This window comes from Lontra canadensis, unplaced genomic scaffold (assembly GCF_010015895.1).
Source record: "Lontra canadensis isolate GAN:19392208 unplaced genomic scaffold, GSC_riverotter_1.0 scaffold23, whole genome shotgun sequence".
Taxonomy (NCBI): Eukaryota; Metazoa; Chordata; class Mammalia; order Carnivora; family Mustelidae; genus Lontra; species Lontra canadensis.
Genome location: NW_022631017.1, coordinates 21,820,198 through 21,839,957, shown reverse-complemented (window position 1 = coordinate 21,839,957; position 19,760 = coordinate 21,820,198). Strand labels below are relative to the sequence as shown.

At 37.7% G+C, this 19,760-nt stretch overlaps 1 protein-coding gene across 6 annotated transcripts in view; it reads left to right on the top strand.

The window, feature by feature from the left end:
* SOGA3 (SOGA family member 3) overlaps nucleotides 1-19,760 on the top strand; it is a 45,118-nt gene that overhangs the window by 17,031 nt on the left and 8,327 nt on the right. For all 6 annotated transcript variants that reach the window (XM_032862494.1, XM_032862496.1, XM_032862495.1 and 3 more), the window contains exon 5: nucleotides 19,205-19,276. In XM_032862494.1, the coding sequence (XP_032718385.1) occupies nucleotides 19,205-19,276 (72 nt within the window). The remainder of the gene's footprint in view (nucleotides 1-19,204; nucleotides 19,277-19,760) is intronic.

The window sequence follows — 19,760 nt, the reverse complement described above, 5'->3', positions numbered from 1 at the left end:
AATATAACGAGCAATTTCACCGTATATTAAGAAGTCTTTTCTAAATTGAAAATTCAGTTATATCTTGAAGATTTTAGACTTCATTGCATTTTAATGGAAATACAATCACTCATTTGATGACTCCATTCTAATTCCATTTTTACATTTCAGGGTCAGTTAAACTGATCTTTATCTCAGATGGTAAATGACATTTGAAGATGACATTTAAAGATGTCATTTAGCTTCTCTCCTGACATTTTCCATTTTATACTTGTATATTTCACTTAATGGAGATATTTATATTCAGTGTGATTCAACTCAGAGGTGCTTAAAATTAAAAATTCAAAGTATTCTATACTCATCTGCTGGCTAGTTCAGTTATTTCCAATTTGTCTAGCCAATTAATCATGGTGCTAAGTGGTTAATGAAATTAACTACATTATTTTTTCTTTCCTTCACAAAATAAATGTTCTTACCATTATGTTGGCCAGGAACCTTGAATAAAAGCAGAAATAATTAGACAGCCCAATTGATTATTGTATTCAAGGGCATAATGAGTGACTTATACATTGGTATGTAATTGTATCTACTGCCTCCTTGCATATGGAAGAAAAGATTTTCATAGAACTTGATCAAATGATAACCATCTGTCTGTATTTAGGATGGCCTGTTTTATGGAAAGTATTGTTTTTTGAGGATAAAATACAGCTCTCAGATTCAAAAATACAGCTATCAGATTCACTTCTTTTAGAGGTATGGCTACATTTAAAATAGAATAAATATGTTCTGCAATGATTTGGAAGGTAATTACTCTATTTTTAATTCTACTAGTATTGACTTTAAGAGTTTTTTCGGTAATACATTTATGATTCTCAATTTTTCTAATCATCAAATTCAAGAATAAAACAAGGAATTAAGAATTCTTTCTTGGATTAGTGTTTGATCTTTGTTAATTTAACATAGGATTATAAACTAAGATTTTTACTGTTACTTACTGTTATAATATATAGTTTTGATTTAAAGAAAATCTTTTGCTTCATATGTAATTCAAACAATATACTTCCAGTTTCAATACTTACACTATCAGTGATTTTGAACCACAACTACATTTTTGTAGTTTTAAATAATCTTTAATTTGATTAGATAATGATCTTGACTTTCTGTTTTATAGGAAAAATTTATAGATGTTCTATTTCTTGACTCTTTGTATTTTTGAAAATAGCATGTGGCTGACTTCACACAGAAATGGCAGAATGGCATTAGCAAGTGAAATTTTTTTCTTTTCACATTATATATTCTGTTCCATTATCTTCTGGCATTTGTTTTTCAGTGGAGAAATATGAGATTGACCTGATTTTGATTCCTTTGTAGGTCAGATTTTTTTTAATTGGTAAGGTACCACTTGATTGCTGCCTTTGTCTTCTTTTCTTCCTTCTCCCCCTCCTCCTCCTCCTCCTTCTCTTCTTCTTCTTCTTCTTCTTCTTCTTCTTCTTCTTCTTCTTCTTCTTCTTCTTCTTCTTCTTTTCTTCTTCCTCTTCCTCTTCCTCTTCTTCTCCTCCTCCTCCTCTTTTTCCTCCTCCTCCTCATTCTTCAGTAGGTTCCATCCCCAGTGTGGTGCCTAACACTGGGCTTAAAATCACAACCCTGAGATCAAGACCTGATCTTAGATCAAGAGTCAGACACTTAACTGACAGAGCGGCCCTGGGAGCCCCTGCTCCATTTTACATTCTACCAGCAAAGGAGGGTCCAGTTTATCAACATCCTTGCCAACCCTTATTGCTTATCTTTTTTGGTATAGTTGTCCTATTGAGCATTAAGCAGTATGTCATTGTGGCTTAAATTTGTGTTTCCCTAATAATGTTGAGCATCTTTTCCTGTGCTTTTTTTTCATTCATGTATCTTCTTTTGTGTAATATCTATTCAATTTTTTTTTTCACTTAAATTGGATTATTTGTCTACTTATTTCTGGGTTCTAATTTAAACTCTATTTACTCTGGGGGTTGCTGGGATGCTTAGTCTGTTAAGCGTCCAACTCTTGATCTCAGGGTGGTGAGTTCAAGCCCTACATTGTGCTTAAACTCTAAAAAATAAATATCTAAACTATATATATTCTGGATATACTTTTTTTTTAATAGAGGTATGATTTGTAATGTTTTCTGTGTTGCTTGCCTTTCACTTTCTTTATGATGTCCTCTGTAATGCAAAACATTTTTATTTTGATGAAGTCCACTTTATAAATATTTTTCTTTTATCACATATGCTTTTGGTGTCACTTCTAAGAAATCTCTGCCTAACCTACAGGAAAATCACTCCACTGTTTTTCTAAGAGTTTTACAAGTTCTAGCGATTACATTCAGGCCTATAATCCATTTTGAGTTAACTTTTGTGTATGTTGTGAGTTAGGCATCTGAATTTATCTTTTTGCATATAGATCTCCAGTGGTCCCAGCACCATTTCTTGAAAAGACTATCCTTTCCCCACTGAAATGCCTTTATCCATTGTACTTCTATTTCTTTTTCTACTTTTTTTCTTAAAAAAAGAAATACCATTGAATGTCAAACTTTCCTTTTAAATTCAGTGTTGTCTCAAGACACACTCACTGTGTAACTAGCTTGTAGTCCCTCTCACTGCTTGCTTTCAGATCCAAAGCTATCTCACAACTTAATACACACAGCTCCAATCCAACGTTTGATGGCCGGTAGACATTTATCTAGTTCTGGCCTGTTTGGAAGGAATATGAGAAAGTCTACTACTGCAGCACTCAGGCATGCTGACTATGGGGAAAAGTTGAATCTTAGAAAAATGTTCTTTTCTTTATCAGTAGTGTGTGAAAACCAACAAACCCCAATTTGGGTGTTCCCAAGGCTTTTCTGCCTGTGGTTCTACCCATGAAGCCCTGGATTGTAAAAGAACCTATCTCATGATTCATTGCACAATTAATCATCTAGCTCCTTCCCTGCTTGGCTACTACTTGTATTGGAGAATTGTAGTTCTGACAACCTGAGAGCTGCTGATTGCAAATCAGCCAGGCCCTTTCTCCAGATACATGATAAAACAGTATCTGTGCAATATTTATGCATGTATTAGAGAGAGAAAGTAGGGCTGGGATATAGAAGTGTTGGCTGCCCAAGTGGTTTGCTTTTTGATAACTTTATTGAGGCACATTTTGCATGTCATATAATTAACTCTTTCCAACTATACACTTCAGTGATCTCTGAGCAAATTTTCCATGGCATGCAATTACTACAATAAATTAATTTTAGAACATTTTCATTACCTTATAAGATCCCTCATGCCTACTTACTGTTAATCCCCATTTCTTCCCTCCTTCTTGCTACTCCAGGCAACCACTAATCTACTTCTTCTACCTATTGATTTGCCTTTTCTGGACATTTCATGTAAGTGGAATCATACAGTATGTGTCTATTATGTCTAGCTTCTTTCACCTAACATAGTGTTTTTGAGGCTCATCCATGTCATGTCATATATCAGTAGTTCATTCCTTCTTTTTAAAATTGCTGAATATTATAGTATTGTATGGATACCATATTTTATTTATCCATATTTATCCATTCACCAGTAGATGCACATTTGGTTTGTTCCCAATTTTGAGCTATTAGGAATAATGCTTCTATTATATTCTTCTATATGTATTCTATTTTATATCTAATAATGCTTCTAGAATATTCTTGTGTACATCCTATGTGAATGTAGGTTTTCATTCCTCTTGGGTATTTACCTAAAAGTGGAATTGCTGAGTCACATGGTAAATTTGTGTTTAACATTTTAAGAATTAGGGGTGTCTGGTTTTGTTTGTTCTGTGTTTCCATTTCTACTGTTTCAGACAGTAAAGGTTATGTATAAGATATGTTATGTTTCTTCATTGAATTCCATTGATACTGCTATTAAGGGAAATTTTTCTTGATTCTGGAAAATGCTTGACTGTTAACTTTAGTTTCCAGTGTTACTGCATCTGTATTTGTATCTTTGCCTTCAAGCATATTTAAATAGGAAGAAAGTGATAGCTTCATATTTTATTAGCCCCATATTCTATTTGACTAACAATGTAAATGGCAATTATTCTTTAAAATATAATACCTTAGGAAATGAACCTGATTCATCTGTGATTACTTTCCATAACTTCCTTAATATATGGAATATTTTATTTTTGTACCACTTGTATCTCAAGCTCTTATATTCATGTGTGTATTCCCATCAGGTACTTATTTATTATTTATAAAGGCATTACTATATGCATAGCTGTTAAGTTGCTCTCATGTCTAAAAAAGATGCATGTACACATGTGTATATTCTTGAGCATTATATCAAGGGACTAAGCAAATTCATTTACCCTAGAAAATGGTATTTCTTTTTGTTCAAATTAGAATTTCAGAAATTTAGTGATTGTCCATTTATTCCAAAATTACTTAGAAATGGACTGACTCATTTGGTCAAATACAATACACTTCCAAAGGACATTCCAATACCTCTTAACATGAAGTAAAATCAGATTGTAAGATTTCAATAAATGTGTTCTCTAGTGATATCTATAATAGATTTCAGGTTATGTGTTTGATCTATAGATAGAAGTTACAGAGATTCTGTTTGGCCTTGTGTTTTAGAATTCACTGAGCAGGGTTTACGATATGCTGAAATGCCTTCCAGGACCAAGCAAACATACGTATATACACATGCATGCTCCAAGACATATATACAAATATTCACATATACACACAGACCTGTGCACAGACTCATACTCATTTGTTCGGTGAATGGGAACGTACATGTACAAATAAAACACACTCCATGGATGTGTTATTTCACTTTAAAAGCTTGGGTTCAGTTCTTTGCCATTTTAAATATACTATGTAATTTTTTAAATTAAACCAATTACTATGGAGGGCACGTATTGTGTGGAGCACTGGGTGTGGTGCATAAACATGAATTTTGGAACACTGAAAAAAATTAAATTAAATAAATTAAATAAAAAATTAAATTATAATTAATTAATTAATTAAATGATATCAATTTGAAGGGGAAAAAATTACTTCTTCCCCAACTTTCTCTATTTTTAAAAACGGAAAAGAGCCAGTTTCTCAGGAATAGTTATTACTGAAATTAACCATGGAAACAGATTTTTTTCCAATCCATTTAAGATTTGCAGAGAAAATATTCTATAATCATACTTTATTCATGATTTTTACTTACTTGGTATATGATAGAGACTACAGGATTGTGATTGTCCTCGTTTATTCATCAATGTTTTCATAAATTTGTTACAGCAAGTTAACTCAGTCTTCCTTCTTATGTCATTTGTTTCAAGTAATTTCAATTATGTTTCTAGTAAACACCTATTATACACTAAAGAATGTCTAAGCAAAAACAAAACAAAAGAAAGCAAAACAATAACTGAGCAGAAACCTCCTTAGTAATAATCAAGAAAGATACAGGCAAAGACAGAACAAAAAATCAAAATGATGTCAACATAAGAGAGTGCTAAAAAACCCACACTAATAAGATGAAATTTAATATGAATAAATATGATGTCCTATGATGTGATTTGTAAAAATGTACACAAATACATTTTGTGTATATAGAGAATATATACAGAAATATAGTCATCGCTATTTACACAAAAAGAGGCTTAGGGAGTTTAGTTGACCCAAAGCTAGATATGAGACCATGTCATATAATAAATGCTTATAAAACTGGGGAGTGTGGATGTATACATATATCCTGAAGAAGAAATTGCCGTATGTGTATATATATGTATATATAGGCTGAAGAAGAAAATACTTGACATGTGATTGCTCTCTTCCAATGTTTGGAGGGATTTAATATAGAAGAAAAGATAGACTTTTTTAAAAAAATTTTATTTATTTGTTTGACAGAGAGAGAGGGAACACAAGCTAGGGGAGTAGGAGTGGGAAAAGCAGGCTCCCTGCTCTGCGGGGAGCGTGATGTGGGACTCCATCCCAGGATGCTGGGATCATCACCTGAGCTGAAGGCAGAAGCTTAACAATTGAGCCACCCAGGCACCCAGAAGATAAGATAGATTTATTATTTGAATCACTTTAATTTTTTTTTTAAGTAGTCTCCATGCCCAGCATGGGACCCAACACAGGGCTTGAACTCACAACTCTGAGATCAAGACCCTATCTGAGATCAAGAGTTGGACACCCAACTGTCTGAGCCACCCAAGTGCCCCACTGTGAGTCATTTTTAACTTTAAGTGGATTCGGGATCGAAGTACAGACATTTTACCCATTAGAGCCATGTGTAAAGGGATTGGCTTGCCTGCCTCATGTGGGAACAAGCTTCTGGAAAAGCACCGGCAGAGACTAGGTAGTATACAAAGGATTCCTGTAGGGTGCTGAATGGAAGATTGGTTTTCTTAGCACCTTCCACATACGTGACCTTAGCAATCCAGGGCAGAGTTTGAACATTTTACTGTCACTAGGGGCCAACCAATTATATAAATGAAGGAACCTCTTTGTGTAAGGCTGATGGTACAAACTCAATATTGTATGTCTCAATATTTAGTTCCAACCCAAGGATGTCATGCCATAATCAGGACCTAACATTACCAGGTCTTCCCATTTTTCAAGTGAAGCTGGAAATCTTGATTTTTAGAATGTAAATTATCCACATTTAAAAAAAAAATTGGCAACAATTCCAAAAATGTTAAAGCACAACTATGGGCTATAACTTTTTAACCTAGTCTAGGAATTATTCCAGGAACTAACAACTACTCCTTTTCAGTACATTTCAGAAATGGTTGAGTACTCTGACCTTTAAAATTTTATCACAAAATATCTTAAATGTATGTATAATTGTATAAAGAATCATTTTAAAGTACCTAAGTACTCACCCCTCAGGATCCTGGCACACCAATGGTATTTTAAGCATATTTCTTCCAAGATTCTGAACTTAGTACAAAAACTTCTGTATTAATAAGGTAGAAGCTTGTTGAGACACAATATAAAAAAGACTGGACAAATCATCATTTCAGCTTATAAATGCTGGCTGCAGTATATTTTTTCCTACTTTGGTTCGGGGTAGAAAAAGGCCATAAGGCACTGCTATCACTGTCCAGCCATAATTTTCTAAATGCATTTTAGTTGCTAAATGCAATGGCACTTAGATCTCAGTTCATTAACTAGAGCAAATTAGAAAGGAATAGAAAGCTCTGTATTTGCTCATGACATTCATAGCATAGTGAGGATATATTTATTGCGGATAAAGGGTCTAAGGCATAAAATAATTTTTTTAAAGATTTTATGTATTTATTTGACAGACAGAGATCACAAGTAGGCAGAGAGGCAGGCAGAGAGAGAGAGGGCAGAAGCAGGCTCCCCGCTGAGCAGAAAGCTGGATGTGGAGCTAGATCCCAGGACCCTGGGATCATGACCTGAGCCGAAGGCAGAGGCTTTAACCCACTGAGCCACCCAGGTGCCCCCATAAAATAATTTTTAACAATTACTTCAAAATTCATTAACCAGATTTTCAGACTTAAAGAAGTAAGTGTAACTGAGAGAGCTTCCCCTTGCTTGTGTGAATCTTTCCGAGGCATTTGCATGTTATTTGCAGGACACAAATAACAGAGAAGCACTTACTATGTTGTCTTTGCTTTTTTAAAGCAAGATGGTCTTACTTTGGGATCCGTTTACCATCAGTAGTTTGGAAAACCCACTAAAAACCTATACACTACTCCAAAAGAGGGTTTCTACAATGACAAGAGAATTTCTTGTATTAAAAACTCTCTTGCCAGTAACCTGGAGCCCCTTGAGGGTCCTAGAGAAGTTTGGAGAATACCGAGACTAATTCTCCCTAAGGATCTTGTTTTGATCATATGGTATGAAGCACACAATAGAAAGTGGGAGTTATTCATTCCATGCCCAACTTGGGGCCTGAACTCATGATCCTGAGATTAATGGTTGAGCGTTGTCCCAACTAAGCCAGTCAGGCACTCCTTTTGGGTCCTAACTTTAAACAGATATTCTTCACAGATAATTTATAAGACCCAACTATTACAACTTCAACTCCAGCTTCCTCACTATGTCACTTCCTCTGGTCCTATAGTATAACAACAACCCATTAATGAGAAGAGCCTCCATTTTCTTTTTCTCTTTCTTTTTTCTCTCTCTGATATCCCATGGTCTTTAAGATCTCTTACATTTTCTGGGGTGAAGTTGAATATTTTGCTGTTCAAGTTTTTTGGCTTACCTGAATTTCACTGTACTAATCATGGAAAGTGAGTTCCAGCGTAAAAACACTTATGCGCTATTAGCAAGCTGTTCTCCATTCTGTCCTTTTCCAAAGTTGGGTCTTCTTAACTAACGATCAGTAGAAATTTGAAAAATCTAATCCTACATTACAGTTGAGGATTTTCTGGGTACAGCTTCCTTTAAATTCTTTATGTTTCACTTCTGAAACATAAGTAGAAAGTCTTATAAAATTAAAGTTATTTTTATTCCTCTGCCTGGGAAACAAAAGGACAATCGAAATTTGATAAACTAAAGGTGGAACTGACATATAAATAAGAAACCTATATCTAGGGAAACACTGTAAATGTGTATACATCACTTCTTCCTGAAAAGGAAGAATAAAAGCTAAGTTCAGGCGTGTTAACTTCAAAAATGTGCTGAACTAGACCCTGTGATAAGCCTGACTGTTAGGATGAACTTTATTAGCTCTTAACTCATATCACACCTTTGGTGCTAACTGAACACCTACTTTTATTAAAAGAAACATCTGCAATCTGGAACTGGAAGGTGAGCCTTTATAATAATTTATTTAAAGTTCAGTTTTATTAAAAAAATATTTTATGGAATCAAAATATTGACAAAGGCAGGAGTAGACTAGAAACAAGGAAAATACATTGAACTTTATTTTTTTCTTATGTTTGAGAACCCCCTTCAATTCTTTTTCTTGATCTTTTATGTGAGTCTTTTGCTTTTCTGGAATTTTGAATAGGAGATTTTTTTCCCCATAAATATCAACTGGGGCTTTTTCAATTCCAATGATGATAAATATTTGGTAAATATATCAGCTTTAGCTGTGTAACAAACCATCCCACAATTTAGTGGCTTAAAACAATAATTATCTATTTACTTAATTCTGTGGTCCTCTATATGGATTATTTTGGTCTTAATTGGGTCCCTGAATTTATTTTTGGTCAGTAACAGCTGACAATCAAGTCTCTGTATCTGGAAGTTTGCTGGCTATTGTCTAGGACAATGGGAGTAACTAGGCCATGTGACTCTTTCTACCTAGCAGGCTATCCTAGACTTGTCATATGAGGCAGCCTGTGTCCAAGAGAGAGTGAGCACAAGTGTGCCAGATCCTTGAGGGTAGTGTCAGAACTAGCATGTCACCTCTGCTACCACACTTTACTCCCCACCACATTTTATTGTTGAAAGCAAGTCAAAGGGCCAGCCCTGTTTGAAGAGGCACAGAAATAGACTCTGCCTTTTAATGGGGCATATTGCAAATGGCCTGCCTATTGGGAGGGGGAAAATACAACCAGTTTTGTGAAGAATCTTACTGTGGAAAGCCTTAACCACTTAAAAAAGGTGTGAAGTCTAATGTATAACAGACAGTAGTTGGGGCTCAAAGGTTAGTTGCCTTTATACCCATAATTTCCAGACTATTTTTTGTAGACGTTTAGTGAATGAGATGACATGGAAAGCAACTTTGTTCCCATCAGAATAATCACACTGATGTTTCTCCAAGGCTAGGGAAAGTGAAAGAGTTGGGCCAGTCACTGACTTGGTCCCTCTGTGACTGAGAGCAGAGAGAGAGCACTCTAGAAAACAAGTTGGAGAAGAGTCCTAGTGACCTGGGCTTGGAGGCAGGAAGAGAAGAGAAGCCCAGGTTCCGGAGACCTTGATGGCCAGGGACAGAAGAGAAACTCTGTAAGAGGAGCTGATGAGTAGAAACCACAAAAGCCGACAGCCCATCAGAGTGTTGGTACCAGATATCCTTTCCAAAATGATTTTGAGACCCAGAATCTTAATTTTTGACACTGGGGAAAATGGGATTGGTAAAAAAATCAAGAAAAGGATTAGAGCACAGTGAAAATATATCATATGTCACACTGTAAATACTTTTCAGCACATTCATTTTTTGCTCTTCAGACCTTTTCTGTAGAAAACAATGAGACATTTTTATTTTTGCAAGCTTTAAATGGACTTTTATTTATTTTTTGACCTTCTACCAAGTGCTTGGGTTATAATGCTTCAAAAAACAAATCCGTGTAAGAAGTAAGGTCAAAGTGGTCATTTCTTCATTCAGGTGATACTGTCTGAGCAACGACCTTGTACCAGGTGGACCTCTAACAAAGAATACAGAGTTCCTTTGTGGGTAGAGCTCACGGTCCAGAATGAGGATTAGACATGAATCAAATACACAAGTCAGAGGCGAAAGGAGCTATGCAGAAAATAAAGCAAAGTTAGAAGACAACCAGTGCATGTAGCAAGAGAGTAGAGGGGTTATTTTATATGGTGTTATCTGTTATCTCCTATGAAATGGTTGGGTAAGGTTTCTGGTTAGGGACCTTGAAGAATTTGCAGGGGTGGGTATGGGAGCATAGGAAGGAAGAATGTTGGTGGGCAGAGCAAAGGCCCCTATTTGGAGCACGCTTGGCATGTTTGAGGAACCACAAGGATGTCTGTGACACGAGCACCAGGAAAGCGGGGGTGCATGTGGTGACAGATGAGGCACAAGAGCTTGTTGGAGGTGGGGGGTGGCAGACTAGTCAGGCAGGAGAGCAGTGGTTCTCAGAATACATTGTGCTCACCCTGCAAATTCTGAAAAAAAAATGCCTGGGCCTAACCCCAGAATCTGTTTTAATTGGTCTGGGTTGAAGCCTGATGCAATCTTTAGAAGACATTACCAGGATAAATGCAGTGTGTGATCAAGGTCTCCGTGGCCTTTGTAAAGTGTGGCTCTGATTCCGAATGAGACGACCAACTGCAGGACGATTTTGCACAGAATGGCATGACCTGATTATCCTAGCCTGCCTCCTTCACCCTCATTCCCTTTGGCCTCCCCAAGATCATGTCTTTGTATAAAGCTTGGGATCCTGCTCCCCCCCCTTTTTTTTTTTAAGATTTTATTTATTTATTTGACAGAGAGAGATCAGAAGTAGACAGAGAGGCAGGCAGAGAGAGGGAGGGAAGCAGGCTCCCTGCTGAGCAGAGAGCCTGATGTGGGACTCGATTCCAGGACCCTGAGATCATGACCTGAGCTGAAGGCAGTGGCTTAACCCACTGAGCCACCCAGGCGCCCCCTACTTCCCCCTTTTAAGGGAGAGCGTGGAGAATGTGGTCATGAGCAAGATCTCTGGGTGCTATTGCCTGTCCCTGCTCTGGCACTCTCTCTGGTAGGTGTCAAGGATACAATAGGAGGGAAGGAGGAAGACTTCTAGAGCCTCTCCTGTTTCCCTTCAAAATGGGTTGAAGCCTGTCTTAGTCCATTCGAGCTACTATAACAAAACACATACTGGGTAGCTTCTAAACGACAGAAATTTATTTCTCACAGTTCCTGGAGCCTAGAAGTCTGAGATCAGACTTGTGCCCTCGTGGCCAGGTGAGGACCCTCTTCCAGGCTGCAGACTTGTATACTCACTAGGCAGAAAGGGCTGGGGAGCACTCTAGGTCTCTTTTGGTAAGGGCACTAATCCCATCTATGAGAGTTCCACCCTTATGACCTAAGCACCTCCCAAAGACCCTACATCCAAATACCATCATCACATTGACCATGAGGATTTCAACATATGAATACAGAGGGTGGGGTGGGACAGAAACATTCAGACTGCAGGAGAGCCAGAGCCAGACTTCCTGCATCTCGGTTTTCCTCCAGTCTTCCACCGGAAATCCCCATGCCTCTTTCCCAACATTGCTGGACATTTAGAGGATGAGTGTGGGTGTGTATGTCACTGCTGGTGAGCCCTATGTTGAAAATAGGAAAAACATATTGCTTGCGTGTAATGTATGAAAACTAGGGCCCCAAGCCCAGGCAGCCGTGGTGTGACAGCATAGAGGAGAACATGCTCAGGGATAATCCAGCCCTGTGCTTTTCTTCCTTTGGTGTAACACTGTAATGTAATTATTCAGAGCAAGAATGCTGAAGCTGGATAAATTACACCCTGATTCTAACACTTATTAGCTGAATGATTTATCCTTTGAGTGCTTCAGATAATTGGTGCCAACCTCCTAAGTCTGTTGTAAGATCAAATGAATAGTTACATGTCAAAAGATTAGAAATGCGCGTGACGCACAGTGAGTGCTCAGTAAATCCTAGATATTAATACAGCTATAGTTTCCTTCTTGATTTCATCACTGTACAAATGGGTCTCTTCAATTTTAGCAAAAACATAGGAGGCTTTCATACATATCATGTCTTTCAATACCATTTGAGACAGGTTTTTCTCTGTTGTTTAATTGCTGAAAACATAAAGATGCTGCATATTAAGAAGTAGACCAGATTTCAGTTGAGAGGGGGGAAAAGGCAGCCTCAAAATTTTTTTAGTACATGAACAATCCATTTTCTATTATTGCTGTGCAAGCATGTGTTTTTTCGGAAAAACCTTCTAATTCCTGGCCTTCCTATGGATGAAAAAGATTAGCAGCCTCTTGGGACTAGTTGAGCCTGGGAAAGAAAAGAATTAAGATGTGGACAAGAAAATGCTTCCAACACTTTTATCTAGAGAGCCATCTGAAAAGCCTACTTTGAAAACAAATATGAAAATGTGAGATTTATTCTGGTGTCCCAAAGAGTTTCCCTGAACTCGTGCCTGAATTCTTTCCTGGATTGCATGCGTGCAGGTGGGACAGGATGATGGGGTGGGGAGTTGGTGTTGGAAATTTACACTCACAAGAAAGAGACTGGACTTATGGGGCGCCTGGGTGGTTCTGTCATTTAGGCGTCTGCCTTGGCCTCAGGTCATGATCCCGGGATCCCAGGATGGAGCCCCACATTGGTCTCTCCGCTCAGTGGGGAGTCTACTTCTCCCTCTCTCTTTCCTTCTCTCAAATAAATAAAATCTTGAAAAAAAAGAGAGAGAGAGAGAGAGAGAGAGAGAAAGTGGACTTATATTAGTTCTCCAACTTTCTCTATCCAAATGAGTCCTGTCTTTGTTTTATTAGAGTCAGAAAGTTAAAAGCTTACGGGAATATGAAAAGATGATTAAATATTTATCGAACATTTAAATGTGATACCTGAAGGTACTTGAGTTAGAAGCGCCTTACAGGCAGTTTACCTTTCGTCAAGGAGAAATCTTTTCTCAGAGCTTTGGGTTTGACACCTCACTTGAGTGATATTCAAATAAAAGTAAAATAGAAAACGCCTCTTAGGAAAGGATGGCCTGATTTCACCCTTTCTCTGATATTAATTTAGAGGGCTCGTTTTAACATTGCCCACAGGATAAAGTCTAAACTTCTCAGCTCCACAAGCTGACCTCAGTGCTTTAAAAGTGTCTCCTTCTCCCTGAGCTCTATAGTGTCTCTACCCCCATTACTTCTTTTTTTTTTTATTTTTTATTTCTTTTCAGCATAACAGTATTCACTGTTTTTGCACCACACCCAGTGCTCCATGCAATCTGTGCCCTCCCTAATACTCACCACCTGGTTCCCCCAACCTCCCACCCCCCGCCCCTTCAAAACCCTCAGGTTGTTTTTCAGAGTCCATAGTCTCTCATGGTTCACCTCCCCTTCCAATTTCCCTCAACTCCCTTCTCCTCTCCATCTCCCCTTGTCCTCCATGTTAATTGTTATGCTCCACAAATAAGTGAAACCATATGATAATTGACTCTCTCTGATTGACTTATTTCACTCAGCATAATCTCTTCCAGTCCTGTCCATGTTGCTACAAAAGTTGGGTATTCATCCTTTCTGATGGAGGCATAATACTCCATAGTGTATGTGGACCACATCTTCCTTATCCATTCGTCCATTGAAGGGCATCTTGGTTCTTTCCACAGTTTGGCGACCATGGCCATTGCTGCTATAAACATTGGGGTACAGATGGCCCTTCTTTTCACTACATCTGTATCTTTGGGGTAAATACCCAGTAGTGCAATTGCAGCGTCCTAGGGAAGCTCTATTTTTAATTTCTTGAGGAGTCTCCACACTGTTCTCCAAAGTGGCTGCACCAACTTGCATTCCCACCAACACTGTAAGAGGGTTCCCATTTCTCCACATCCTCTCCAAGACACGTTGCTTCCCGTCGTGCTAATTTTGGCCTTTCTAACTAGTGTAAGGTGGTATCTCAACGTGGTTTTAATTTGAATCTCCCTGATGGCTAGTGATGATGAACATTTTTTCATGTGTCTGATAGCCATTTGTATGTCTTCATTGGAGAAATGTCTGTTCATATCTTCTGCCCATTTTTTGATATGATTGTCTGTTTTGTGTGTGTTGAGTTTGAGGAGTTCTTTATAGATCCTGGATATCAACCTTTTGTCTGTACTGTCATTTGTAAATATCTTCTCCCATTCCGTGGGTTGCCTCTTTGTTTTGTTGACTGTTTCCTTTGCTGTGCAGAAGCTTTTGATCTTGATGAAGTCCCAAAATTTCATCTTTGCTTTTGTTTCCTTTGCCTTTGGAGACATATCTTGAAAGAAGTTGCTGTGGCTGATATCGAAGAGGTTACTGCCTATGTTCTCTAGGATTCTGATGGATTCCTGTCTCACATTGAGGTCTTTTATCCATTTCAAGTTTATCTTTGTGTACGGTGTAAGAGAATGGCCAAGTTTCATTCTTCTACTATAGCTGCCCAGTTTTCCCAGCACCATTTATTGAAAAGACTGTCTTTTTTCCACTGTATATTTTTTCCTGTTTTGTTGAAGATTATTTGACCATAGAGTTGAGGGTCCATATCTGGGCTGTCTACTCTGTTCCACTGGTCTATGTGTCTGTTTTTATTCCAGTACCATGCTGTCTTGGTGATCACAGCTTTGTAGTAAAGCTTGAAATCTACTGCTGCCAGTTTTATTTTGTTTTTCAACATTTCCTTAGCGATTCAGGGTCTCTTCTGATTCCATACAAATTTTAGGATTTTTTGCTTCAGCTCCTTGAAAAATACCAGTGGAATTTTGATCGGAATGGCATTAAAAGTATAGATTTCTCTAGGCAGTATAGACATTTTAGCAATGTTTATTCTTCCGATCCAAGAGCATGGAATGATCTTCCATCTTTTTCTGTCTTCTTCAATTTCTTTCATGAGTGTTCTGTTGTTGACTGATGCTGTTGTCTGATTGCTGTTGCTAGGACTTCTAATGCTATGTTGAACAAGAGTGGTGAGAGTGGGCATCCTTGTCGTGTTCCTGATCTCAATGGGAAGGCTGCAAGCTTTTTCCCATTGAGGATGATATTTGCTGTGGGTCTTTCATAGATAGATTTTATGAAGTTCAGGAATGTTCCCTCTATCCCTATACTTTGAAGCGTTTTAATCAGGAACGGATGCTGGATTTTGTCAAATGCTTTTTCTGCGTCAATTGAGAGGACCATGTGGCTCTTCTCTCTTCTCTTATTGATTTGTTCTATCACATTGATTGTTTTGTGAATGTTGAACCATCCTTGTAACCCAGGGATGAATCCCACCTGGTCATGGTGGATAATCTTTTTAATGTTCTGTTGGATCCTGTTTGCTAGGATCTTGTTGAGAATCTTCGCATCCATATTCATCAGTGATATTGGTCTGAAATTCTCCTTTTTGGTAGGGTCTTTGCCTGGTTTGGGGATCAGGGTAATGCTGGCTTCATAAAAAGAGTCTGGAAGTTTTCCTTCTGCTTCAATTTTTTGAAACAGCTTCAGGAGAATAGGTGTTATTTCTTCTTTGAAAGTTTGGTAGAATTCCCCAGGGAATCCGTCAGGTCCTGGGCTCTTGTTTTTTGGGAGGTTTTTGATCACTGCTTCAATCTTGTTACTAGATATCGGTCTATTCAGGTTGTCAATTTCTTCCTGGTTCAATTTTGGGAGTTTGTAGTTTTCTAAGAATGCATCCATTTCATCTAGGTTGCTTAGCTAATTGGCATATAACTGTTGATAATAACTTCTGATGATTGTTTCTACTTCCTTGGTGTTAGTTGTGATCTCTCCCTTTTCATTCATAATTTTATTAATTTGGGCTTTCTCTCTTTTCTTTTGGATTAGTGTGGCCAATGGTTTATCGATCTTATTGACCCCATTACTTCTTGTCTGAAGTCAGTGAGTCTGTAAGGGCACACCTATTCCCCTGAGTCCTTGCTTTTTCTTTTTTTTTTTTTGGTTTTACTTTTGTCAAAATTTTGTACAGCCTTCAAAGATCAGCCACCTCAGATGATTTCCTCTCATCTCTCAGGATCTGGAATCATAGTTGCCTCTTTGTCCTCTGAATTTTTTGTTTGTTTTTCGCCCATTGCTCTTCATTAATTCTGTCTACAGTTTTAGCTAATTATCTACATCCTCTTACCCACTGTAACAGTTAGCTCTTTGGTGGGGAGGATAGTATAGAATATATGGCAGAACTCAACAAATATTTATGGAATGAATGAAAAATAAAGGCCCACTCAAAAAAGCTCTCAGAATCATAGAGCCTACTTTCCCTCATTTCCCTTGCATGATGTCCCTTTACCTTGTGGCCATTTGGACTTCTACTTTTGCATCTATGTATTTCTTCTATGACAATCTGATTATGGATACTTTTTGCTTGCAACAACCTTATTCAGTATCCTTCGAGATCTGATTCAGCCATCAGCATCATTTGCTCTCCTCACATTTTGTTACAGACCTGCTGAAATGTGTCCCAGAAATGATTTTTCTACATGGAATGCTTTGTTTTTCCCTTTCCCCTCTTCTCTGTCTTCAGCTGGCTGACTCTTCGTCTACCAGATTCAAGATAAGATGTTACGTCTTTCTGGAAATTTTCCCTAGCTCCCCACACCATCTCCAGTTCCAGACTGGCTTAAGCCTTTCTCCTTTATGACCTAGTATATAAAGATAAAAAATACGTGGGTCAAAACCTGATCCTGCTACTTACTGAACTGTAATTTTAGACCAGCCCTTCTCAAACTTTATCATACATCAGAATCACCTGAAGAGCTTGTTAAATCTAAGTGGTGTTTTAAGGGTGCCTGGGTGTGACTCAGATGACTACATGTCTCCCTTTTGGGCTTCCAGCTCAGCAGGGAGTCTGCTTCTCCCTCTCCCTCTGCCTCTCCTCTCTGCTCATGCTCTCTCTCTCTCAAATGAATAAATAAAATATTTTAAGAATTAATTGAGATAATATATGTAAAGTGTTAGAGATGAATTAGTGTTCAATCATTGCCAGTTACTATTGTTTTTACATTATCATTGCTTTCATCACACTGTTTTAAATTGCTGAGTGAATAGACCCTTTGCCTAGTAAATTAGGAAACTCATAATGAGCAGTGACTCTGCTGGTTTTATCATTACTGTATCACAGGTGCCATATAAATCACATTAGTTAGCAGTAAATTAACATATAATAAAATACACTGAAAATAATAGCATTCAGTAAATATTTAATAAAACGAATTTGAGTGCTTCTTTGTAGGTAGCTTCTAAACAGACTGTTCTGGGATTCCCTAGTTCAGCTTGCTATTTTGGGGGGTTTTCTTGGGACTGCTTTTGTTGATTGGTTCCCAAACCACTTTTGGTTATTGCGAAGCAGTCCTCACAGCCTTTGTTTCTAAGATTATACAAGCAACATAGAGAACATCTTTACTTCTGTAGAGAAGTAGAAATAAATAAGCCCACAGGCCATTCATTTGGCTCTAGTCTGAGTTTCATACCGAGTGAAAGCAGTTGCAGCAATATATTCCCCTGCCTTCTGGACCTGACCATATGCCTGCATTTAACATGGGATATGGGTTAGAAATTAACACGGGAAAAATGCAGTGTGGAGTTCTTTGCAGATCCATGAAGCCTCCGTTCCTGCTTTTACATTCAGTCTACACCCCCACCTTCCTCTTTGACCCCAGAACCTCATATTTTCTGAATATAGTCATCATGAATATGTTTCGTTAGTTCAGTAAATATTTTTTCCAATAGCTGCCCTGTGCCAAGTACTACTCTGATGGTGTTAATACCACAGTAAGACAAAGCACTATTACACAGAACCTAAAGCCTGGCATTTCCCAGCTTGTACAATAATTGTTTGCTTCTCTGTCTCCCACGGTATATTATTAGCTTCCTGATGATGTGCGCACAGTTTAATTGATATTTGGATATTACGTTCAATATGAGGTATGTGGTAGGTATTCATACATATGGATTAGTATTCATACAGACAGACCCTCTGTATTTTTTTTGCTTACAAAGTATTGTTTGTCAGGGCCCCTGGGTGGCTCAGTTGGTTAAGCAACTGCCTTCAGCTTAGGTCATGATCCTGGAGTCCTGGGATCGAGTCTCACATCGGGCTCCCTGCTCAGCGGGATGTCTGCTTCTCCCTCTGACTTCTTCCTTCTCATGCTCTCTCTCCTCATTCTCTCTCTCTCAAATAAATAAATAACATAAAAATAAATCTTAAAAAAAAAAGTGTTGTTTGTCTGAATTTCAATCTGGCCGAGTACATAACAATCCAGATTTCTAGCTTCTCTAGAAAAAGCCCACATTTCTGTATGACACCAATAAGCTACAGCTAATTCCCTCTCAGCCCGTTCCTTAGACAGAGCCTGTCCTCTCCAGTTCACTCTAACGATTCCCTACTGTATTACATTATATACATGTGTATGGGCATTGTATTTGTCTGCAGAGATGTGTGGTGAGGAAAGAGCAAAATTCTTCAAATTTTCCATAAATCCTCTGAGAGTTTGTCTTTACAAGCTTATGAAAACCTGCCTTCAACTGGAAATACCCTATTCCTTTTTGTTCTTTGGTGAGAGGAATGCTAACAAGGATTTGCGTTTGTTTGGAATAGGTGATATATTGGGTCATCGGTCTAAATTTTATCCAAATTGTTTTCTGCAGTTTCACAGTGGGTTTCCTTAAATTATTTAGATGGTTGCCACTTACTCATCTACTGAGAAGTGTATCCCAGTCCTAGGTAAAAATACATGAAATTCTATCTGGTTTGTATTTTTTTTTTCTTCTGGATGATGATTGAACTAACACAATTTCTTTGGTTTGGTTTTGTCATATGACAGTAGACACTTTTGAGACCATAAAATGGAGTTAAAATAATAGTTTACCAAACTAAATATGTTCGTGCTTTGTTTCAGCTATCCTTAAAAAGAAGAGGAAGCAAAGATCTGCCGAAATCTGAAAAAAAGACTCAACAGACTCCCACAGAGGTATGTGGAAATAAAATTTCAACTAATGTATCAAACACTTCTAAATGTATATAAGAATAAGCTACATCTATAAGTGGACATAGTAGCCAGATACACTCATGTAAAAAAAATTTTTTTTAATTATGCCTCTCCATTCTGTAGCTGTAGATAGAGGCAGAATAAAGCACTCAGTGTCTTTGCTTATAAAGCTAACACTAACAAACCTATTATTGCTTAAAATGTTATTAGTACCTTATGTGTTGCTATGTTTGACAACTGTACGCACAGTGCTAATCATCTTCATTCATAATTAATAAGGTCATGAGAATGGCTGTTCCTATAGCATCAGGAGTGAGTAGAGAAAGGAATGTTGTCGGAAGGGATGGTGAGGGGTGGGATAGGCTTGTGATGAGAAGGCCGTAGAAGAAGTAATTCTGTATGCCAGTGATTGGGGAAGCAAAAGAAAGGAAATGAATAAAAATAAAACTTAAGGGATGTACTAAGA